Raw genomic sequence first — 25,024 nt, forward strand, 5'->3', positions numbered from 1 at the left:
GTGGAAATCTAAGGAAGTCTCGTTTTACTAACCCTTTAACAGTTCGTCAATAGTTTATACCATATGAATGACTCAAACTGTATGCTATGTGCTCTCACCTGTGTGTAAGACTGGTGCCAGGATGTCTGACCGACCCCTCGATAGAACAAAGGTTCCCCCCTTGGATATTAAAGGGTTAGTTCACCCAAAAATGAAAATTCTGTCAGTATTTACTCACCCTCATGTTGTTCCAACCCCGTAAGACCTTCGTTCATCTTCGGAAAACGAATTAAGATATTTAAGATATTAAAATCGCTCCTGCATACAGTCCATAGGCTTCTTGAGGGACTGGCTCTTGCCGTCCCCGAAAAGTCATAAAAGACATCGTTAAAATAATCCAAGTGACTACAGGGGCTCAATCTTAAGTTTATCAAACGACGAGAACACTTTTGTGCGCAAAAAAACAACAAAAATAACGACTTTATTTCAACTATTCGTTTATTTCTCCCTCTGCGCGAGTCAGCTTACTAGTTTAATAGCGTAAGCTTCTGTAATTGTACGTCACACGCATCACACACACATGACCAGCGTCGACCAATAGTGAGCCTACGTGTGACGTAGCTCTACGCAATCACACTACGTTAACGGACTATAGGCTTTAAGGCTTATGGAGAAGGAAGTGAATAGTTGAAATAAAGTCGTTATTTTTGTTGTTTTTAGCAAACTGACATTGAATCAACGTGGAAACGACGTCTCTCATGACATTGAAACAATGTTGATTTTGCTCATCGAATTAACGTTGAACCAACGTCAGACGCGGCATTCTTCAAAGCTAAATGAAAATCGAAAATTGGTTTTCTTTCATAACGTTGAAACAACGCGTTGATTTCAAGTTGATTTTCCGTTAGTTTTGAAAGAATGACGTGTCTGACGTTGGTTCAACGTTAATTCGATGAGCAAAACAATGTCAGATCAACGTTGTTTCGATGTCATATTTCCACGTTGATTCAATGTCAGTTTGCTATCTGGGATGACAACCCTGTTGTGCTTTCCCAAGTATCCCCAGCACCATGAAACAAAACATCTGTAGGCCAGATAGCGAGCACGACTGTAATGACATAATAAAAACAAAAGGTCAGGTTACATATTATATTTATATAGGTTTGTCTATAATTGCAATAAAAACTGACATTGCCAAGTTATCAGAATCTGGTGTCTTTCTACAACAAAAACGGGCTTGGTCTTATTTTTCCTCTTTTTTTGGTTAGATCTAACAGAACGGGGCCCCAGAAGATAACCGTTTGATTCAACCTGCAGTCTGCCTCGAATCATTAATGTATACATTAATAAACAATTTCCTAATATGATTGCATAAATAGTGCAATTTTTGAAAGACAGGTATGCAATTTGATCAGCACAAATTTAATTTCTACACATTCAAAATTATGTTGTCTAACTTACGTAGCTCTTTCCTTCATCTCGAGTGGCCCATGGTCTGCCTGGTAGGTGTTTAGGGCATTCTGAAGAGAGTAGTGGTTCAGGCAGACATGAAGAGTCATACAACGTGGCTCTTCAGGAAGCTCTCCACATCTATTCTGAACCTGTTGGAGGATATGTAATTTGTTTTAGTGCCTAGAGATCTAATACTCTACTAATTGTGTATTCATACTTCTAATGATCATTATGGGAGGGAGACGCATTTTTTATCTTTACATACAGCATTAATGTCTTTGCAGCAGACATTCTCAGCTTCTGTTTGCATTGTCCTGCATTCACCACTAACTTAGTTTGATCTATAACTATAAGGTCTAAAATGTTTTTCTGTTATTTATTGCTAATCTAACTTTATTTGTCTAAGTTAGATTATGCTAGTTAAGCTATGCTTGTCACAGTTCTGTCACCCTTGTCTGGGTTTCTCTTGGTTTAGTGACAGAGCTGTGCCACTCCTGGTTTGTCATGTGTTTGTTTAGTCTGGTCTGCTGTGAGCACATGGCTGTCATGTTATTTCCTTGTGCCATGTGCTCTCCTGTCTATTGTCTAACCCCGCCCATCTTGTTATCTCGTTATTGTTTTATTTCCCCCACCTGCCTGCCTCGTTACCCACTTATGTTTGTTGCCCTATTTAATCTCCCTGTGTTTGCAGTCCTGTGCTGGTTCGTTGTCCATGTTCCAAGTGTTTCCTGTATCCTGCCTGATTTCTGTCTAGGTTTCCCCCACGAGGGAGTTTTTGTTGTAGTTTTGTTTTGTGTTATTTACTTAATAAATATACCCATTGTTTTGCACTTGAGTCCTTGCACCTTAATCCATCCGTTCCGTGACAATGCTAGGTAGTTAACGTTTACTCATAGACATATACACTAGACCTCACCTTGGGGTTCTAAGCATGTGTCAAAACCGCCGCCATCTTGGAACAGGGGTCTTGTCATAGGAAGTAGCTAGGTAACGCTGCTATCTCTGCCTTTACTTCGAATTCTTTGATGGTGGCGGACTTTTGTGCAGCGTATGATGTTCACGGATGAAATCTGAACTAGGAAGAATGTTTAAAAAAAAAAAAAATTTCTTTCTGGAATCAATGATAAATACTTGTCTGACCGTTGGAACAAACCAATAAAACAAGAAAAATCACATTTATGGTGATTTTATTTCCGTTAGACCTGTGTCTACTACATTGACGCTGATGCATTAAAGTGGAGGGGCTCCCCTGTTTCAAGATGGCGGCTCTATTGACGCATTCGTTCCAATGAACTGCCGTAGCCAAGGTGAGGTCTAGTGTATATGTCTATGACGTTTACTTGCATATGACTTAGCTAACTTGCATAAAAGGGAGAGAAAAACTTACCATTCTGTTGCAGAGCGAGGGGGACGATGTTGACTTCCTTGGTGTGTCAACGTCAGCTTTACCGTGAGTGATTCAAGATTTTGAAAGCTTATTTTATGTACTTGGCTTTTTTATCATTCAAATTTGGCTGGCTGCCATAGCGCCCGTGCCGTGTTTGTCCGAGTGAGTGGAGGGGCCGTGGCTTAGCCATAGGTCAATTGAGTCTGGGGACCTGGAGGATTCCACCTTCCCTCTGGAGGAGCAGGAGGCATCGGAGGAGGAGCTGCGGGTCTGCAGCAACCCTGGCTGCCTGATGGTCAGGAACGAGGGGGCTGACCTCAACAGGGCCTCATAGAAATGACCCGCCCCTACTGCCTCTTGAGGAGGAGGTCCTGAAGGACCCTTAAGCGGCCGCCATCCCTCCGCAGATGGCAGAGGAGGACACAGACACGAGGGAGTCCGCTTCAGTAAGTCCATCTTTTGGTGGGTCTGTTTAACCGTTTGTCTGACAAGTGGGCGTGTTCGCTGACTCTTTACCTTTCTCGCTCTTTGCATGAGGAGCCGAGCCCAGTGAAGCGGCTGCAGAGGGTCTCAATCCTGGTGTGCCGGAAATACCCCGTGGTCCGGCTGTCCCCACTTAAATCACACTACAAGGTCTCCCAGAAGCTCCTGAGCAAGGTAGCGCAAACAAACATAATTGTTTTAGTTTTTTTTTATTTAGCAAAATATCTCCCCATCACTGATGCCTCCAGGTCGCACTCAGTCACCATATGTTTGGTCTAAAAAATAATTGTGAGTACATTTTCTGTCATCTCTGCAGTACTGTGATATGAAGAGTGAGCAAAGTAACATATTTTAGCAACAGTGTAAAAGTGAATAGCACATAACAGGCACAATACCAATAAACATGAATATCTATTGGTACTACATGGATCACATGACTAAACTCACGTCATCGTTTTCAAGTACCTCCGTATTCACAGTCCACACTACAACGCGAAACCGGCGGTGTCAAATTTATCCGCTTTTTGCTTGTGTTTTCATTGACTTAAAACGCCGTCTCAGTGTGGACGGAAGGCCAAACCGGAGAGTAACGAAAACGTATTAGTGTGTACATACAGGGTTGTCAAACTCAGTTCCTGGAGGGCCACAACCCAGCAGAATTTAGCTTCAATCCTAATTAAACACATCTGATCCAGCTAAACAAGGCCTTCAGGATTACTAGAAACTTCCAGGCAGGTGTTTTTGGAGCTGGTTGGGGCTAAACTATGCAGGACAGTGGACCTCCAGGACTGGGGTTTGACACATGTGCATCTAACAGTTTACATACCAATCTTAATTCATGCAGTTAAGTGTTGTTATAAATTGTATCTATGTACAATTTCCGGCCTTGATCAGGACTGTCCGGTTACACTCCATATGTGTCACTCATATTTTTGTATTTCAGAAAAGCAACTTGTTGCTTGCTCATTATAGGGTATTATATTATAAATGCATGCATTATATTATAAATTAATCAAATTATATTAAATGTAATAAGTATATATAAAATATATAATATAATTTAATGAAAATGATAAATGTTATAGGCAACAGATAACTTTTTCCAGGTATTATATTTACTTTTTAGATCTCTGGGTCTTATTTGTGCAAACCAAGAGGCTAGTTCACAGAATATTGCAATAGTCAATAACATCAATCCAGGGTGGAAACTTTATAGCGGAAATGAGAATTCAATTTTATTAAAACATTTTCCACTTTTATTTAATCTTTGGATTCAAGACACTCTTGATACTCAGCACTCTTATGATGTGAATAATAAGGTTTAATGTAATCATATTGATCAGATGTTTGTGTTGTAATTGTGTATCTTGTTGAAAAATCACACAAAAGCTAATTATTTTTCTAAACAGGTTTATTAAGAAAGGTAATTTTACAATGAACATTCATATTATATGACTTCAGTAAATGCTCCTTTCAAGTGTTAAAGATTCATTCTTCTTTGACCTGGGAAAGAAGGAAAAGGCAAACATTAGTCATATTAACAAACATGTTAACATAATGAATAGAATACAAATGAGCAAATGTCATACAGGATATGTAACATCAGCAAAATGCAATTATTAAAGCTCCATTACATCTGCTGAAATGTTCAAGTTGAATAAATAATGAAAAAACTTAGTCTAACCTTTCCAGAATCACGGCTCTTAACCCTGAGCTTGTTGACCTGAGACTCAGAGATGTCGGCACGCTCCTCAGCCTCCTCAAGCTCATGCTGCACCTTCCTCAACTTGGACAGGTGAACATTGGCTTGCTCCTCCTAAAGGTTGTTTTATATGGTTCATGTATCACGTTTCATCAAATTAGCTTTCCAATATAAATAATTACAGTGTCAAAATGTTTCATTAGATTTGACATACCGCCTCTTCAGACTGCCTCTTGTACACTTTGACCTTCAGCTGCAGTTTGTCAACCAAATCCTGGAGTCTGGTGATGTTCTTCTTGTCCTCGTCAGTCTTCAAAAAATACACATTTACAAAATTAAGCATTGATCCTTTACTAAACATAGGCATTGTCAGTACATACACTAGTGAGGAATATGGTCATACCTGATAAGTGAGCTCTTTCACTCTCCTCTCATATTTGCGGACACCTTTAACAGCATCAGCTCCACGTCTCTGCTCAGTTTCAACTTCAGACTCAAGCTCACGGATCTAAAGAAAATATACATTTTATTCAAACAAATCATAATATAACATGCCTCACTTTGCCCATATCATAACTATTAAGAGGCTTACTCTGGACTCCATCTTCTGGAGTTGTTTCTTTCCTCCTTTCATGGCCAGATTCTCAGCCTCATCCAGGCGGTGCTGCAGGTCCTTCACTGTGACCTCCAGGTTCTTCTTCATCCTCTCAAGGTGAGAACTGGTGTCCTGCTCCTTCTTCAGCTCTTCTGCCATCATTGCAGCCTTTTGCATTAATACAGAAAGTCATTAGATCCTATTTTTTTAAATGTATGTACTTGTCTTATGAAACAGCTGCTGTTGCTCACATCAGTGATGGCCTTCTTGGCCTTCTCCTCTGCATTTCTGGCTTCCTGTATAGAGTCGTCAACTTCACTCTGGACGTGAACAAGGTCCGCCTCAAGCTTCTTTTTGGTGTTTATGAGACTTGTGTTCTACAAAATGGAAAGCAACGGTTTGAACATTTTGAATGATGAAACAATATATCCTTACCCGATCAATTCCCTTGAATTCAGGAAAACAATATCTCACTTACCTGAGAGTGCAGCAGCCCAACTCGCTCACTGATATCCACCAGCTCCTGTTCAGCCACTTTGCGGCCTCTCTCTGTCTGCTCCAGAGCAGATCTCAGCTCCTCGATCTCAGACTGCATCAGAGTGTTTCTGCGCTCCACCATGGCCACCTGCTCCTTCATGTCTTCCTGTCCTCTCAGGGCATCATCAAGGTGCAGTTGGGCATCCTGAACATAACAATAGCTTTAGAAGGAGCTTCTTATGTGGTTTCTTCTAGGCTATGTCCGATTATTTTAACCCTTTTCCTGTCACCCCCCCTTTTTGAGAATGGGGGTTAAAATGCACTATTCAAACTTAAATGGTTGTAATTCAAGAATGCTTTGGAATATATATTCAAGTTTGGTCTTGTTTTAAAGAATTGTTTGCTGAAGTAAAAAACACATCAAAAAATGAAAGTATGAAAAAGTTATGGAAGTTTAAATTTACAGTATATCAAATATACTGTACTGTATATTTTTTTATTTGATATAAAATAGATATTTTACAAAATAGTTTTTACTCTAAAATTACTATACAATCAAAGCCATAAATCTAACCAAGTTATGGTCCAAATTGGAAATTGATATCACAAAATTTGAAGTTCCCATGAGATTTTATTCAGGCGTAGTACCAAAAATAGCCACCAGGTGCCATTGAATTCTATTGAATTTAGTTGTATACATTCTGCCTTAACTAATTAATAAAATTCTGTTTAAATATCAATTCTGTAGCCTTGAGACACAGACCTTTCTGACAATATGTGTTTTGTCAAGATTAGAAAAGGTTTAAATCATAAATTATGAAATATAATGATGCCCAAAAGGGGCAGAGCCTGAAATATAATGATGCCCAAAAGGGGCAGAGCCTGATAAAATAATTTAGAGTACCATTTCTATGGTAACATTCAATTATAAACAGGGATTCAGGAATTCTGAGTTTGTAAGCTTTCAAATGATACCTTATTTATAACTACTAAAATATTTGATATAATAAAAAAGGTGATAAAAAGATATTATATTTTAGAGGATAATATATATATATTATAATTTTTAGATTGTTTAAAAATTTAGATAATTTTTTATTGAAAAATACTAGATTAAATGTTTTATGATGAACTTTTAGCATGAAAACCCAAAGTTTCGATTATTAAAGGTGTGTGCGTAAACTTTTTGTTACAAAGGTCAGAACTCCTGTTATGGTGCAGATTTTTTTGAGGCGCACTCTTGTCAAAAAATCATCGGTTCCTCTTCTTACATAATTTGTAGGAACAAAACAGCAGTCAAATATCTATTTAGCAGTCTTAGACCTTTCCAACGATATATAGTTCGTCATGACTAGATTAGGATTTAATAGTAATATAGTGAAGTAAATTTAGGTTGCCCATATACGGGCAGGTGACAGGTATGGGGTTTAAAAAAAAATATGAATGCATCCCAAAGTCAAAAAGAACAATTCCTATGCATACCTTGAGTTGTCCCTGAACGTTCCTGAGCTGTTTCTGGGCCTCGGCAGCCTGGCGGTTGGAGTGGCTCAGCTGAATCTCCATCTCATTAAGGTCTCCCTCCATCTTCTTCTTGATTCTCAGGGCATCGTTCCTGCTCCTGACTTCAGAGTCCAGAGTGCTCTGCATGGATTCAATGACTCTCTGGCTGTTCCTCTTGATCTGCTCCATCTCCTCATCCTTCTCTGCAATCTTCCTGTCAATCTCTCCCTTGATCTGGTTTAGCTCAAGCTGGACATGTATAATCTTGGACTCCAGATGCTCCAGTGTACCCTATGACAAATATAATATATGAATGAAAATACACACAGTGTATTGATTCAACAACACAGTATGATGGATCTAGCCAGAATTCCATATTGATCTCACGACACTCACTTCAGCCTCTTCCAGGGCAGTCTGAATCTCGGACTTCTCAGTCTCCACTGTCTTCTTGGCCTTTTCCAGCTCATGGATGCTCTTACCAGTCTCACCTAACTGCTCTGTCAGATCGGAAATTTCCTCTAGAGAGAGAAAAACATATAATATTTATCATAATGTATATTCATTAATCATAGGTGCTTACATTTTAATGCTCACGGAGAATTAGAACATTTAAAGGGATAGTTCAGCCAAAAATGAAAATGTTATCATTATTAAATTACACCCTCGTGTCTTTACAAATCCATAAGACTTTCGTTCATCTTTGGAAGCCAAATGAATATCTTTTGAACGACATTTGAAAGCTTTCTGCCCCTCCTTAGACAGCTACACAATTGATTATTTGACGCTTCAAAAAGGTCACAAAGAGATCATAAAACTAATCCATATGATTTGAGCTCTCAGATTTCATCAAAAAGAGATCTTAATTTATGTTCCGCTGATGAACTAAAGTCTCACGAGTTTGGAACGACATGAGGGTCGACATGATATTTAGTAAAATAATTTTGGGTGAACAATCCCTTTAAGGCCGTGTGTCCACCAAAGCAGTTTTCCACGCGCCTGGCGTACGTTTTCAATTGTTTTCAATGGGAGCGCCGCGTTTTTTAAACGCCCTGAGCGTAACGAGGCGCTGAGCGTTTTTTTTCACGCTGAAGCGCCGGGCGTTTTTTACTGGTCGCCGAGAGTTGAAAAATGTTCAACTTTGGATAAAACGCAGCGCTCATCACTGTTACTTCTTACCCAGCCGTCCAATCACAGTCGAGCAGGGGCGGAACTAATACCAAACCGACCAACTGTCACAATATTCTTTCTGTACAACGGCATCAACCAGCAGAGCTAACCAAACAAAATGGATGAAAAATAAATTTCTGCGAAATCGGTTACAAGTAAACTGTGCTGCGGATATTCTGTATCATAGCAACGAAACATCTCAACGGAAAAAAAACGCTGCGCTGCCAAAACGCTTCAAGCGCCCAAAGCAGTGTTGTAGTACTCGAGACTCGGACTCGTCTCGGACTCGGTCTCGAGACCATATTTTAATGGTCTTGGTCTTGTCATGGACTCGTGTCCATTTGGACTCGGAATTGACTCGTACTCGAACATTTTTTTGTTTAGGACTCGGAATTATTCCCGAGTCTACTCGAATTCAATTAAAAATATTTTTCATGATTATTAATGTATGTTAATAAAATATTTGATTGATTGACACGCCCAGTGATTGATTTTCTAGTGCGTAACTGCGCATGACAAATTGTAATAAAATTACTTTTAACACCACCTACTATGTGGCCTTTTTACCCTAAACTGAACATGTTTTTAAACTCTAAGTAAATTCAGTAAAAAAAAAAAGGATTTCTCTAAGTAAATAAAAGTAAATTAGGTAATCAACCCTCACTGGTCTCGGTCTCGACTCGGACTCGACCGTCTCTGGTCTCGGACTCGACTCTCTATGGACTCGGACTCGACTCTCTCTGGTCTCGGTGTCGACTCGGACTCGAGTGAGGTGGTCTTGACTACAACACTGGCCCAAAGCACAGCGTCTTCAGCAGAGCATTTGGCATTTTCAGCGGGCTAAAAACGCTTTGGTTTTTTTCTAATTTAACGGTTTCATTCTTACGCTGCAGATTCTTGTTCTCTCTCTTGAGGGTCTCCAGATGATCCAGACTCTCCTCATAGGAGTTCTTCATCTTGAACAGTTCAGTGCTGAGTGAACGAGCCTCTTTCTGAGCACCTTCCAGCTCTGCTTGACCTTCCTCATATTTCTGCTTCCACTCTGAGAGGACCTTTGGTGGAGATAGGAAAGAGTTTGTTTAAAAATGTTGAAGAAAGCCCATTCCAGCAATTCTTTACAAAGATAATATAATATGACTAAAACGGTTTACCTTGTCAAAGTTCCTCTGCTTCTTGTCAAGGTTGGCCGCCAGACCATTGGCTCTCTCCACATCAATCATGAGGTCCTCCACCTCACCCTGGAGTCTCTGTTTGGTCTTCTCCAGAGATGCGCATTTGGAGTTCACTGCCTCAACTTGTTCCTCTGCCTCTTGCAGACGCTGAGCCAGCTTTTTCCTGTTAAGTAATACAATGTATTTTGAAGTCTAATCTATAAAATAGCTGTGAGAATTGGGAATATTACACAATAATATACATACTTGGACTCTTCAAGCTCCTCAGTGCGCTGGATGGCATCAGTTTCATATTTGGTTCTCCATTGAGCCACCTCACTGTTGGCCTTTGACATTCCCCGCTGCAGCTCAGCCTTTGCCTCCTGCTCTTCCTCAAACTGCTCTCGGAGCAGGTCGCAGTCGTGACGGGCTGATTGCACAGCATGGGCCAGTGCGTTCTTAGCCTAAGGGACAAAGTCGCATAATATTAGCTTGTGTCTACAGTAAAGTAATTCACAAGTATCTGCATGAATTGATCATGCTGTATTACCTTAATCTCCTCTTCAATATGCCTCTTAAGCTCCTCGATTTGCTGAGTGAAAGCTTGTTTGCCTCTGGTGAGCTGAGACACCAGAGCCTCCTTCTCCTCCAGCTGACGACTAAACTCACCTGTAGAGATTTAGATTCACTGTGTCAGACTTTTCTATCAGTTTATTTCAAAACAAATCGATGTAAGATTTTATAAGTATTACAGTCAGAAATGTACATCTGAACAATCTTAATACAATATTATTTTTGATTAATTATTGTTAATTATTGACATTAATTACTTCTGATATAATACTAATATGTTCATGAGTTACCATTTTCAGTTTGAAATCTCGCTCTTTGAGTACTGAGATCATTTAACTGACGAATGTTCTCGTCATTCTTGGACTTAATTTCACTAAGTTGGTCCTCAAGTGTGCGGCACATCTTTTCAAGATTGCCCTGCAAATACAAAATATAAATCATTAGATATTTATAAATCATTAGATATTTGAAAGAACTTCAAGACTTGTTGTATGTGAGCCGTACTGGCAAAATGAGTCACAATGAGTATGTTTTCAAAAATGAGTTGTTGTTATTTACTTTTATTGTTAATGAAAAAAACCTTCATGTATGATGGTGTATGATTTGCTGGAATCGGGTTAAAAAGGACTGCGCTATACCTCTTTGAATTCAATAGGGACAAAATAAATTTTAAGAAAAATCAAATTAAAGTTTTCTGAAGGATCCAAAACAAAATCACGTTGCAACCATAGCTTAAAATTCCTGGTAATATCACCAAAGTTGGCACACACTAAATCAAAAGCAAATATCTATAGGACAAATATATATTAATTGTTTTCCCATGATACCACAATTGTTTGATTTAACATTAGTGAGACACCAGCCTGTCTCAGCATGGGTTTAAAAACCATATTTCATTGATTCAGACTTATGCCATTGAGAATTCGCTATGAATATTCAAACTTGTGCTGAGGGGAAGCATCAGTCGTTGAGAAGCGAGCAAATAAAAACAATTATTAAAACAAAGGAAAGCTTTAGGAAGGTATACCTCTCAGAAAACGTCAAAATAAAGAGATGTTTAATTCTTGGAGCATTTGGCTCGCTAGAAGAGGGCTTAATTAACTAATTTCTGTGAATAAAAAAAGAAATTTAACCAATGTGTACATTTGTCTGTAGTAATTAGCACATGCGTTTTGCCAGCATGGATCACATATTTTCTTTAGAATATTTCCCAACCTTTGCTTTGGCAACAGTTTCCATGTTGCTGGAAAGATCATCAATCTCCATTTTGAATTCGCTCTTCTCTTTCTCAAGCTTCTGCTTGACACGCTGCAGGTTATCGATTTGCTCTCCCAGCTCGGCCACACTGTCTGCCTGCTTCTTGCGGAGGGCAGCAGCAGTAGCTTCATGCTGGAGGGTGGACTCTTCAAGATCACGACGCAGCTTCTGGAATTCAGCTTCACGCTTCTTATTCATCTCGATCTGAGCAGAAGTGGCTCCTCCAGCCTCCTCAAGCCTCTCACTGATCTCCTCAAGTTCCCTGGAGAGATCAGCTCTCTGCTTCTCAACCTTGGCACGAGCAGCGCGCTCTGCCTCGATCTCTTCTTCCAGTTCCTCAATGCGGGCCTATGGTGGAAGTGGTTCATTCGATTTTTGGTGATCTGCATTGGATCATAATGATGTAATGTTTGAAAAAATCTCAAAATACCTGAAGCTCCTTGATCTTCTTCTGGAGTTGAGCACCCAGAGATTGTTCATCTTCTATCTTGCTAAGGAGCTGGCTTGTTTCAAAGTCTTTCCTGTTGGTGTTTAACAATAAGTAGTTGTAAAAAAAAGTACACTTTTTAAAAAAATAAAAGAAATCCTGATTTCCTGCTTTAATTACTTCTTAATTTTCTCATCAGATTGCTGCTTGTCATTCTCCAGGTCCATCACGGACTCTTGGGATAATTTCAGGTCTCCTTCAAGCTTTCTCTTAGCTCTCTCCAGGTCCATGCGGAGCTTCTTTTCTTGTTCAAGGGAACCCTCAAGCTACAGGATAATGATATATTAAATATGTTCACAGCAGAAAACAGTTGATTTGATGAATTAATATACTTGGTTTACATAAACAGCTCACATCATCAACTTGCTGCTCAAGCTTTGTCTTGGATTTGGACAAGGTGTTGACTTTGTCCTCCTCGGCCTGAAGATCATCCAGTGTCTGCTGATGTGCCTCTTGGAGGGCTTTCTTCTCCTTCGTAAGCTTAACAATGCTCTCATCCTGAGCTGACATTTCCTCAGTCAGGTTCTTTACCTGTAGGATTTTTTGAGCCAAATAAGCTTACATATTCCAATTCATATTCTATATCAATTTATAAAACAGAGATTAAATCGAATCTTATACCAACTCAATCGCTAACCTTATTCTCAGTTGCATGTTTCTCCTTCTCCACTTTAGCCAAGGTGAGCTCCAGGTCATCAATGTCTTTCTTCAGCTCCGAGCACTCGTCCTCCAGTTTCCTCTTCTTGGCTGTCAGTTCAGCATTGATTTCTTCCTCATCCTCCAGTCTCTCAGTTGTCTCTTTGAGTTTAGCTTCAAGCTGGATTTTGCTTTTAATCAGACCCTCACACCTCTCCTCAGCATCTGAGAGACCCTCAGATTCCTGTTAGGAAAATAGTTTGCTATTTCATTGGAAACAACCTTGCTCATTTCCATTCATGTAGCCAAAATTCAGTTAATTATAAAATCTACTCACAGATGCTACTTGCAGCTGCAGATCATTTTTCTCTTGCAGCAGTGCTACCATCTTCTCTTCAAGCTCCTTCTTTCTGGCTTCAGCCTTAGCCAAAGACTCTTTGCATTTGGTAAAGTCCTCTTTCATGGTTGCCAGCTCCTTCTCAGTCTCTGCACTCTGAAGCAGAGGCTTAATCTTGTAATAAACCTTCATCCATGGCCAGTGTTTGACATTCATGAATGAACGGATGTTGTATTGGATGGTGAAAATGGCCTCCCTGTGAATAATTCATAATTAAATGGCGAAATCATCATTAAGTTTGCACATTTATCATTGATCTTTACTCATGACAATAATCACCTCCTCTCGACCATTTTCATATACTCCCTCCTCATCAGGAAACCACGACAGAGAGCTTGAGTCATTGTGACCAGAGCAGCAAGTTTCTCATCTCGCATCTCCTCAAGAAGACCAAGAAGACCAGCTTTGAAGAACACCTGAATTTATGTAAAACAGTAAATCAAAATATATTAAACTGTCTAAGCTAAATGACCATGATAACTGAATCTTTGAAATTTGTAAAGCTAAATATGAACCTTCGTATGTCCAAATCTGTAGTCGTCATGATTAACGTCGATGGATCCCAGGAGTTTCTCACTGGCCTTCTTGTTATCCATAAACTGTCCCTCTGGGATAACAGCGGCATTCAGCACCTTGTATCTGTGGAAAATGTATCAAAATACTTCATATCTTCTAATTAGGAGCCTTCTAGGAAATGTTATTTTCATGTGGTACCATTTACCTCTGCTTAAAGTCACCATATTGGATTCTGCTGGGGAAGCCCTTTGTGCAGATTCTGATACCCTCCAGAACACCGTTACACCTCAGCTGGTGGATAACCAGGAAGTTCTGCATGAGACCTATAACGAACAGTTTACGCCATGAACTTGGTAATTTAAGTTCATCATGTATATTGAGAACCAAAATATCAGTACGTTGTTGTCGTTTTTACCTGGAGTCTTGGACTCATTAGGAATCAGGCAACGCACAAAGTGTGGGTGAGTGGCCCTTAAGTTGGTCATCAGTTTGCCCAAGTTCTCCTGTGGAGAATAGAAAAAAGGTTGGCATGCTTTGTATTTCTTTTCTTTTTTTCTCAAATAAAGCAATATTGCTGTGATGTCATCTCGATACATACCCTGAACTGGGAGGACACAGTCTGCATGGAGCCACCCTTCTTCTTGCCTCCCTTTTTAGTAGCATCTATTGAGATAAACATACAAAGGAACATGCATAAACGCAAAAACAAGAAAGAAAGTTCAAAACGAATCAAAGTTTTCTTTACCCTCAACAACAGGTGGGTAGAGAGTAGCCAGCAGTTTGATAGAAGACTTCTGGTACAGCTGCACGACAGAATCATTCAGTGGATCCTTGTTCTTTTCCAACCAGCCAGTGACATTGTAGTCTACAGTTCCAGCGTAGTGAACCAGCGAGAAGTGGGCTTCAGCCTTGCCTTTGGCAGGCTTTGGTTTCTCGAAAGCTTTGCTCTTGCCAAGATGCTGATCATATAGCTTGTTCTTGAAGGAAGCATCTGAAGCCTTAGGGAACATGCACTCCTCTTCAAGGATGGAGAAGATACCCATAGGCTGTTTATAAAAGAATGTTGTTTATTATCAATAATAGGCGATTTTGAGAATAGGATCAATTAATAAATTCATAAAACATTGATAACCTTCTCAATGAGCTCAATGCAAGCAGCCAAGTCCATGCCGAAGTCAATGAAGTCCCAAACAATCCCCTCCTTCTTGTACTCCTCTTGCTCCAGCACAAACATGGTGTGGTTGAAAAACTGTTGCAGTTTCTCATTGGTGAAGTTGATGCACAGCTGCTCCATGCTGTTGTACTGGAGGACAAAAATGACAGAAACCTTTACTACCTTCTGAATATCATTCATTTTGACATAAAAAGAGATAAAAGAATCAGTCTTACATCAAAGATCTCAAAGCCAGCAATATCCAGCACGCCAATGTAGAAATTTCTTTGTTGTTTTGTGTCCAACATCTGGTTGATACGAATGACCATCCACAAGAACATCCTCTCATAGATGGATTTGGCCAAGGCACTAACAGAGTTGTACACCTGTAAGTAGAATAGAGTGGACATTTTATTATGGTTCTGCGATATTTAGCCAGGATTTTAGGTTAAACACATGGCAAACTGGAAATGTTGCTATACCTGTGGAACGGTCTGACCTTTGGTCACATACTCATTTCCGACCTTGACTCTGGGGAAGCACAAAGCCTTCAGCATTTCAGAAGAGTTCAAACCCAGAAGGTAGGCGATTTTGTCAGCCTCTGTTAAAACATTTGAACATAAATTATCTTTACTCGATGGAGTCTTTTGTGTAAAATTATAATAAATCACGCACCAGGTACTATCCATTGTATTTTCAGATTTATTCATATGCACGCAACTTCTAGTTAAATTTGCACTAAACATTTTATACACAGTTTCTGTGGTTTGTCAGCAAAGTCGATGCAACGGTTACTATATTAAAGCCCAGGATAGCACAAGTCTCACCCTCTGTGCCATCAGGCTCAGCCTGCTCCTCACGCTGCTTCTGCTTGAACTTCAAGTTACCGTGATGAAGCACAGCTCCAGTGAACTTGTAGATGCACACTTTATCCTCACTTGTGAAACCAAGAATGTCAATAGCTTCCTGTAATTTACAGAGAATAATAAAATATATGATTTGCCATATTTAAATTGAATATGTCAATATTCAAGTAGCAATGACTCACATCAGTAGCATCCAGCTCAGCTTTATCATCAATGCTGGCCACTGTGATCTGACCCTGACTGCACATGGGGAAGTCATAGGGGTTGGTGGTGATGAGCGTCATTTCTGTAAAACACACAACATTTATGAAAGAGCATCTTGCAATATTATCTGAAACATTTAATGAAATATGTGCACCTACCAATCAGCTCAGGCTTATGGTTGGTCATCATTTGGTAGAAGATGTGGTAGCCTCTCTCATCTGGAAGCTGGAATGACACTCTAGACTTCTCCAGAAGATCTGTTGAGAGAATGTACTTGAGTCATAATCATCTGAAGAGTGACAGATATATAAATGTTAAGGATGGATCAATGAAATAATTTCCACTTACATGTTTCAATGTCAGCACTAGCCAGTTTTCCAGTTGTGCCGAAATGAATTCTGATGAATTTACCCTGTTTAAATCATAAGAGCATAACACTTCTTTATAGAAAACTCTGTACAGTAAAATTGAACACAACTGACCAAATGTACAGTAAATAAACAGTGGTTAACTTACAAAACGAGAGGAGTTGTCATTTCTCACAGTCTTGGCATTACCATAAGACTCAAGCAGAGGGTTGGCAGCAATGATCTGGTCCTCAAGAGAGCCCTGTGATGTTTGAAGGGTTTTCATTTACTTTCAATTATTCTTCTATTTCAAGACTTAACACAATTTATAGGCATTTCACAAATCACAAATCGTATAGTTTATGAGATGAGTGTAAATAATCATCTTTTAAAATAATATTGACACAGTTTTGTATCTCGTACCTTTATTTTACTGGCCTCTTTCTTGATACCTGACACTGCAACTGTGGCAAAGTACTGGATGACACGTTTCGTGTTCACAGTCTTTCCAGCACCGGATTCTCCACTGGTTTATAAGAGATTAGATGACAGAAAATTGAACGACATGTCGACTTTTCAGTGTATTCAATCTTTGTTCAATCTATGTTATATGTTCTCTATGTTCTCCATCTATGTTATACTTTTCCATGTTGTCATGGTCTGAAATTAAATTACAATACTTACGTGATTAGGACAGACTGGTTTTCTCTATCTGTTGATTTAAAGTTGTAAAATATTGGGTAAATATTTATAATATTAACAGCATCATCTAATTCATCCAAATGAATTCTATAGAATTCGATTCCATAATGTCTTACCAGTCTGCATGAACTGATAGGCATTATCAGATACCGAGAAGATGTGGGGTGGGGCCTCCATACGCTTTTTGCCTCTGTAGGCAGACACTACTTCTCCATCATACACTGGGAGCCACTTGTAGGGGTTCACAGTTGCGCAGAAGAGTCCAGAGTAGGTCTGAAATGAGCAGAGAGTTGGTCAGATTCCAACAACATAGAAAAAATGTACTTAAATGCTTTTTTATGTCGTTTCAGAACTTACATAGATCATCCACGCAGCATAACGCTCTTTGAGGTTATACAGCACAGTGGCTTCATTGAGATGGGTCATCATGGCCATATCCTCAATCTTGTCATACTTGGGAGGATTCATTGGATAGACATCTTCTTCCTTAGCAACTCTCTCCTATAAATTTGATAAATTAGATATTAGATATAAAAGAAAACAATGTAATAAGTAATTTAAAGAGCATCTACGTACATGAAATGGAAATTTAAATTTACCTCCTTAGTATCTAGCAAAACAACTGTGACTTTGCCACCGTCTCTGCTCTTGATTGTTCCCTTGAGGTACAACTCTTTGGGATCAGTCACATAGCAGGCAGCCTTGGCATCAAATGGTCTGGCCTGAGCCTCCATTCTCTCCCTCTCGGGCTTGCGAAGGTAAATGGCAGCTTTGCCATAAGCGGCCATCTCTGCGTCCGTACTCATGGTGGCGACTTACTAAAGAGAGAAAATATCAACTTACAAATGGTGTTCTACAAATTTCATAAATATTCAACAAAGGCAAGACATATAAAATGTAAAACACAAGAAGAGAGTTAAAGGGATAGTCCACTTTTTTTGGAAATAGGCTCATTTTACAACTCCCTCAGAGTTAAACAGTTGGGTTTTACCATTTTCGAATCCATTCAGCCGATTTTCTTATATTTAGAAGAATATCAGTAACCAGACAGTTTCTGGTCCCATTGACTTCCATAGTGGGAAAAAATATATACTATGGAAGTCAATGGGACCACAAACTGTCTGGTTACTGATATTCTTCTAAATATCAGAAATTCGGCTGAATGGATTCGAAAATGGTAAAACCAGCCTGTTTAACTGTTTCGGGGGAGTTGTAAAGTGAGCCTATTTCCAAAAAAAAAGTGGAAAATCCCTTTAAGAAAGAGGCATATTCCTAAGTTTAGGCTTACACATGAATACAGACACTTAAACAATAATAGAAAGACATTTAGATAGCAAACAAGCAGTTAAGGGACCCATTAATGGCAAAAATGTTGATTGAATATGTCTTTTTTGATGATGAAATGGAAATGCTGGTGTCAGGGGACGGCACATAAAGTGCAATATGAATTGTGGCATATATGAAGTTTCAGGTCAAAACAGAGATTTTCACTGCCAACTATTAGTCTTACTTGTGGACTCTCAGCCCAAGTGCATCCTCCTGCTACGAGAATCGGACATTATGCATGTGTGCATGCTAATGCTCACAAAGAGAGCTAAAGTTTTTCTCCTCTGTAAATAAGTAAGCTTGAGTTTTTGTCTCTCAATGGATGCATAAGATTTCCTAACAAATGTTTAGTAATTTCTGTGACAGATTTTTATTATTAATTCAATATTTTATGATAAAATTGAAGACATTTCTAATGATTTATATTTAGGCAAATGTCATCATGGATTATAATAGCAACACTGCATCCCAATTTTGAATTTAATCAGACCAACAGCCAATTTCATGTTTTGCTCTATTATAGTATGTATAACTTTCCCAAAAGGGGTTTTTATAGCTCTCTTAGACTCAAAAGTGGAAGAAGAAAAACAGAATTCAATACAACAAACAATAGGTGCCTATGTTTGGAACCTAAATAAAGGGTCAAAGGGACCCCTTCCTTAAATTCATCTTACTAACACATTTTAAAAACATTTCTTTGTAAATAAATTATATAAGTTTTTAAAAACAACATGCTTCTCCAGTTTTTGTCTATAATACAGACTATAACAACATATACCCTAATCCACAGTCTGAATCTTAAATTCACTTGCCTTTTTTTCCTTGAGACCAGATGAAATGTTCACGACCCTTGGATTGAAAAAAAAAATGAATTCATTAAAATGTATTAATAAAAATAAAAACACAATTACTTTGAGTACAGATGCAAAAGTGATGATGTTAAGTTCATTTCAGCCACAGTCAGCATAGGCTCTTACCACTTGATGGAACTTCTAAGGTCTTCTCTGCATCTCTTCTGTTCTTCCGTCTTGGCTTTTATAGAAGTTGATCATGCACACTAAGCAGAATCTATTCATGGGCAACCTCATACATTTTGATTTGATGAACTTTCTTGACCCATTTTTTGACTCATGAACTTTCTTCAACCATTTTTTTTTGACCCGTGAGCTTTCTTGACACAATAAATTTATGGACAGACTCAGAGACATCCTACCTAATGAAATCAGCTATAAGTCAAGCATTTAATGCTTCAAAATATATGCGCCACAGCTACCATCTCAAAGTGTTTTACTCTCATGTGTATTATAATAATTTATTTTTAGTCTATTAATATCTTCCTTTGACATATGACACACACTGAAGTAAATAAATCCTTTTTTGGGATGAGGGTACATTCAGCCACCCCTCCCTGCTCCCCTTTTTGAATCGGAAAATATTTCACCTTCACACCCATGGAAGTTCTTGTAGCAGGCTAATGTGGCTGCAATTGGGCTAAACAATAGAATATGTTACAGATCTATAGTATAGAAGAATATAGAAAAATACTGTAAAATATGTCTAATAGAGTGAAAACACACAACAAGTGTCCCTTTCAGTCAGTCACGTTCGACATTTGACTGAATGGGATCACGCCAGGGAGCTAGTCATCTTCAAGTAGTATACAAAAGACCCAATGGACATTGGCCTGCGGGAATTACATCACATGCTCCGCCCCGCAGCGCGGGTATAAAAAACGGAAGTGGATGCACGCATCAGTTTTCTTTCGCTTCTGAGCCGATCAAGGTATTCAATCAATCTGGGTGCTATAGGGCTCTGCCCCCATCTGATGGTCACAATAGATGGATCACGTGTTTGGGCTTACAGCACTTTTGTGAGCTTTCGTCTCATGATTCATGTTCTCATTCTGGGGACATGATCATATCGGTGTTGAGATCAAGACCCGTCTTTGTTAAAAGCAAGGGTGCAGTCACTACGCTTGTGCCCCTCTGGGTCTAATTCCCAGGGGAAGCGTGGAGTGCAGCAGGGTGAATGTCATCTGAGGATCATGGTATGGGGAAATCCCGGCAAGCCCCGTGGATCCCTCCCTCCTTGATTACACCACAGCCGGTGGAGCTCCTAGGACTTACTAGGTCGTGGACGGCACCTTTCTCTGGCCGAAACCACCTTGATAGTTCCTCCTCCCTCACTACCCCTGATGGAGGTGCAGCTAAGGGTTATGAAGCAATCCCTCCACTGGAGAAGTCTGGGGCCTTGTCTCCCCTCTAAGGCCTCTAAGTTTTAGCTCGCCCAGTCGGTCTGGCAATGTCCATATTAGTGCTTCAAGAGCACCATCTCTGGCTCAACCTGGCGGATATGAGGAAAGCGGACAAGGTTCAATTCCTGGACTTGCCCATTTCACACGTTGGGTTATTCGGCGATGCAGTGGAGAACTGTTCTCTGTTGTCCAAAAGCAGACGGAGGCCACCCAGGAACATCCTGCCCTGGCGGCCTGCTGCAGCCTCCACCCACCCGCCTGGGGCAGATCCTCCTCCTTCTTAGTCACAGCAGTCTCTAGCCAGATCTAAGCATGGACCCAGGAGTAAACGTGACACCCGCGCGATTAAGGCGCTGCCAAAACAAGTGGGCTGCTCAGGGATGCAGTGAGTGTTCTTGGAGATGGTCACCGATCTACTCCCTTATTTCGGTGGAGGTTTCATGGGAATCTTTGTTGTGTATGTCTGTTCCGCCGCTGGGTCCCATAAAAGTGGAGCCAGTGGTACCAACATTTTCAAAGAAGCAGAAATTTTCTTTGTTCCTGAGCCCAGAGAAGTTAGCTAGTGGTGTGCAACCTTGACAACCAGACAACCTTGCAACCTTCAGCTACCTGTGATTTCACCAGCCTACAGTGACGGCAGTTCGAAGACCTGGTTTCACTTTCTCACACTTTGCTGAGGTCTTCTAGAAACAGATTAGATTTGCATTAAGCACACTCAGACCATGTCTCGGGCCGCCTTTGGGCCTTTGTAGCTAGGTCCCTGTTTGTTGCCTAATGTCCGTGGTATCTGCGGTTCTGCTGTTTCGCCTAGTTGTATCACTACACGGTGATCCTGGCTGATCCAGCGTTTCCCCTGTAACTAAAGATTCGGCTTCATGAGCTTATTTTGACTGCATTCAAGGACCTGTTTACACCATCTCACGCATTTTCTGCTGCTACCTAGAGACAGGTCTTTTACAAATCAGACCCCGCTTCGGGCCACCTTCGGGCCTACCAAGCTGGCTCCCTGTCTCTAACCCGCCTATGTGCAGCACTGTTTGTTACACATCTGTGTACAGATAGTGCTGCCATATGCACGGTCATGGCTTCCTACTGGTGAGGGTTGCGATAGAGCTGTTCCTCCAGCCAATATGAAAATACGCTTCTAAGTGAGGCCTATTTTTCATTGTCCTCAATGTATAGTAAGTTAGACCATTAGGGATCTGTGTGCTTGTTTCTGGTCCTTTTTCTACACCCCTGTTCAGGTTATTACTCAGTACGCATTACAAATGCCATCCATGTGAATGGTCTGCAGAGTGAGACCTGAAGGACACGTATTTCAGATATCCACTCCTCCGTAAACATGGGCCATCCTGTGTCTTGCATTGGGGGGGTCAAAATTTCTGTACAGGTCCCTGAGATGTCAGAGGCTCCAGAGGCATGTGTGAGATGCAGCCGTATATAAACGGCTTCCTCCATATGATGTCCGCTATGGCATTGACTTTATCACCAAGTTCCTAGGTGGCCGTGGCAAAGAAGAATGCTCTGTGTGTATTAACAACAGCTGGTGTGCTGCCAAACTCTCAGCAGTGTGCAGGCTTTTAAGCTTCTCCGGGCTAATCGTCCCTAGAACAAAAGTCTATTAACACTAGCTAACAGAGTCCATATATCACAGGCATTAGGAGGGCTTGGACATACCTCACACTGCATTGGCATTCAGTTGCCTTGAGTTGTTAGCAGTTTCCTTGCTTGATGCCGCGGCTCAGCAAGATGCACTGCCCAGTACAGCGACTGTTGCTCACAACGCTTCCCTCGCATGTCACAACTCACCCGCCATCTCCTCCTTTGGGGTCAGAAGCACCTGACGTCGCTTCTTCCGCTTAAAATTCCGGCCTGCATCATGCCGCCCAGGTGGATTTACGATAGCCAAGGTCTATGCAAAAAGTGTTAAAAACCCCAGTGACACCTCTTGCACATCACTGTTTTAAGTACAGGTAAGAGGAACAGTTTCTTTTATTGCCCCATTATGGCCCAACTAGGGTGTTGTTCCCTAGACAACCTTCCTGACCCATTCCTCTGAGACTCCTCAGGGATGGGGCACCATTGGTATCCGGACTAAACTGGAGAAATCCAGGTTCTGTTGTGGTGGTTCAGCTATCTACCTCTGAAAGAGCCTACTTACTATTACTTCTGTGAGAGCTCCCTCTAATATGAGGCTTGCTTACGATCTGAAGTAGAACCTGAGAGTGTTCAATCACTTCTGTGCTTCCTTCCTGCAGAAGAAGGGTCAGAGCGCGGCTGCTCCGCTCCACCCTCAACTGAAGTTGCCCTTAAAGAGCATCAGGCTGCAGTTGAGATATATGGAGTACGACTTGGTTGGCAGGTTCCTGAGTGGTGCAAGGAGAGAAATCTTCCTTGTGTCCCCTCTTACCTTCTTATCTCCAGTGTGACTTATCTCCAGTGACACTCCACTCTTGAGACCTGCCCTGAGTACTTCAGGTAGTTGAGTTAAAAAATCTGTAGTAAGAAACAGTTATCCTATTTGATTGCTCAATCTAGAAGGTGGGGAACATTTTTGTTCAATGAATCGTGCCTGGTTTCGGGCTGGCTAACTCTCACTATTGAGACCCTGGCCTGAATATGTGCCCACGGTACCTCTCCTTTAAACAGAACCAGGTGGTGAGCCTCCAAGCACTTCCCATGGAGGCTGCCCAGCCCTGATTTTCTCTGTTCCTCCCGCACTGCGGTTATGGTTATTAGGACAGAATGCAAAGTCGCAGAACCTCCCCGGCTCTTGTCTGTCCTGGAAAACCAGCAGTAAGGAAGGCGGTTTCCATGCTAGGATTAGTGTGGCCTTCATCTTGGTGAAATTCCAAGATGCACAGTGCCCACCTCGGTAAGGAGCTCCTCCATAAAGAGCGTTTAGCTCCTTCCTGGGCATTGACATGAGTACCTCGCTGACAGATTGAAGAGTTGTGGGCAGGGTGACACAGAACATTCGCTAAGAAGTTAGCTTATGTGTTTAGGGCGGTTGCTTAGTAGGCACCCTTCACTCAAAGCCAGCTTTACCTTAGACGGTTTGTAGTGTCGGCTTCCTGCACCATTCCCCTCCCATGGACTTTGATACATGAGCCTTTTGCTCCAGTGAGTTCCTGCTCACCCCCTTCGGTGTTGGATACCCTTCGGTGTTGTACCCCCTTTGGCGTAGCTTCTGATACTAGGCCTATCACTTGTATGCTTTTAAAACTTGTGTTAGGTGGGGCCTATATGTTGCGATCCCTACGTTAAACCCATGTGTTTCTTCCACGGTTCACCCCCATGCGGCAAGCCTGTGTCTTCCTTGGCAGGGACCAGTTGCACCTCCCCCTGTTCTGGCTGGAGCCACCTCAGTGACATGCCATATGTTGTTCTGTCCACTAAGAGCCCTCAGTCCATATTTGTATCTACACATGTACCTCCTTAGCAGGATGTGGCTTACGCAGCATAGACCTTCCAATAAAAGGTACGCTTTCCTAGTGATCCTGTGGAACAGCAGTGACTTCCAGGCCTGCGTAGTGGTAGTGGCGTGTTAGTGGGATCCCATCCAGTAGTAGTGGAGTGTTAGTGGGATCCCATTCAGTCGACTCGATTGACTATGTCGAATGTGACTGACTGAAAGGGAACATCCCAGTTACTTGCGTAACGTTCATTCCCTGAAGGAGGGAACGAAGAGGTAGTCCCCTTGCCACTAGTACTGGACCACCGCTGACCGGGTACCGCTCGGCTCCTCAGCGAAAAACAACAGATGTGTGGATCCACTTCTATATTTATACCTGTGCTGCAGGGCGGAGCGTGTGATGCAATTCATGCAGGCCAATGTCCATTGGCTTGTTTATATACTGCTCGAAGATGACTGGCTCCCTGACATGATCCCATTCAGTCGACACAATCGGCTACGTCTCCGTTCCCTCCTTCAGGTCAAAGCCATCTAATTACTTTAAATGCTGTAAACAGAATATCTGGTCTGCCGTGTCTCATATCTCTCGTTGTACATCACTAGATGTTCAGATTTTGTAAAATGTTTTTAAATGCAGTTGTAACTACCTTAAATTACTGAACTGGGGTGACCACAACCAATCCTCTAACTTGCAGACATCCCAAGTCTCCCGGAAGTTCTGGGAATCTCCCACACATTGATAGCGGCTCCTCTTCTTTCAACACTGGTAGTAGACTTTCAGGAATACGGTAGCACTTAAGTCGAGGTTTCTCTTGGCACACCCCTATGCCACAAATCTGTGACTGTTGAAGGGATGAGAGGTGATAGTGCTCAACAGTGTTTGCTGAAGTAAGTGTAAAGAATTGTTCTTCCACCTCATCTTCATCCTCCACCTGACGAACCATACACACCTCAGCCACTTTGGGACAGCCTCTCATGCCATTTCATGAGCAAAT

The 25,024-nt window shown here is 41.0% G+C and overlaps 1 protein-coding gene across 1 annotated transcript; it reads right to left on the reverse strand.

Moving 5' to 3' along the window:
* Nucleotides 1–4,694: 4,694 nt before the first annotated feature.
* LOC120463592 (myosin heavy chain, fast skeletal muscle) lies at nucleotides 4,695–17,840 on the reverse strand. The gene is made up of 39 exons (XM_089126830.1): nucleotides 17,634–17,840; nucleotides 17,392–17,532; nucleotides 17,151–17,307; nucleotides 17,017–17,044; nucleotides 16,756–16,858; nucleotides 16,502–16,594; nucleotides 16,334–16,397; nucleotides 16,144–16,242; nucleotides 15,964–16,067; nucleotides 15,743–15,881; nucleotides 15,398–15,516; nucleotides 15,152–15,301; nucleotides 14,895–15,065; nucleotides 14,508–14,808; nucleotides 14,361–14,425; nucleotides 14,178–14,265; nucleotides 13,968–14,085; nucleotides 13,762–13,885; nucleotides 13,526–13,662; nucleotides 13,187–13,442; nucleotides 12,851–13,093; nucleotides 12,568–12,744; nucleotides 12,334–12,479; nucleotides 12,157–12,247; nucleotides 11,685–12,074; nucleotides 10,760–10,886; nucleotides 10,447–10,565; nucleotides 10,164–10,360; nucleotides 9,897–10,080; nucleotides 9,632–9,797; nucleotides 7,972–8,096; nucleotides 7,558–7,866; nucleotides 6,077–6,280; nucleotides 5,850–5,975; nucleotides 5,596–5,766; nucleotides 5,407–5,511; nucleotides 5,218–5,313; nucleotides 4,986–5,117; nucleotides 4,695–4,804 (listed from the first exon to the last, which is right to left on the reverse strand). Exons 1-39 carry the CDS (start codon nucleotides 17,838–17,840, stop codon nucleotides 4,790–4,792), a joined length of 5,787 nt encoding a protein of 1,928 aa, XP_088982956.1. The 3' UTR covers nucleotides 4,695–4,789.
* Nucleotides 17,841–25,024: the final 7,184 nt, after the last annotated feature.

This window comes from Pimephales promelas, chromosome 24 (genome assembly GCF_988280905.1).
Source record: "Pimephales promelas chromosome 24, fPimPro1.hap1.1, whole genome shotgun sequence".
NCBI classification, from domain to species: domain Eukaryota; kingdom Metazoa; phylum Chordata; class Actinopteri; order Cypriniformes; family Leuciscidae; genus Pimephales; species Pimephales promelas.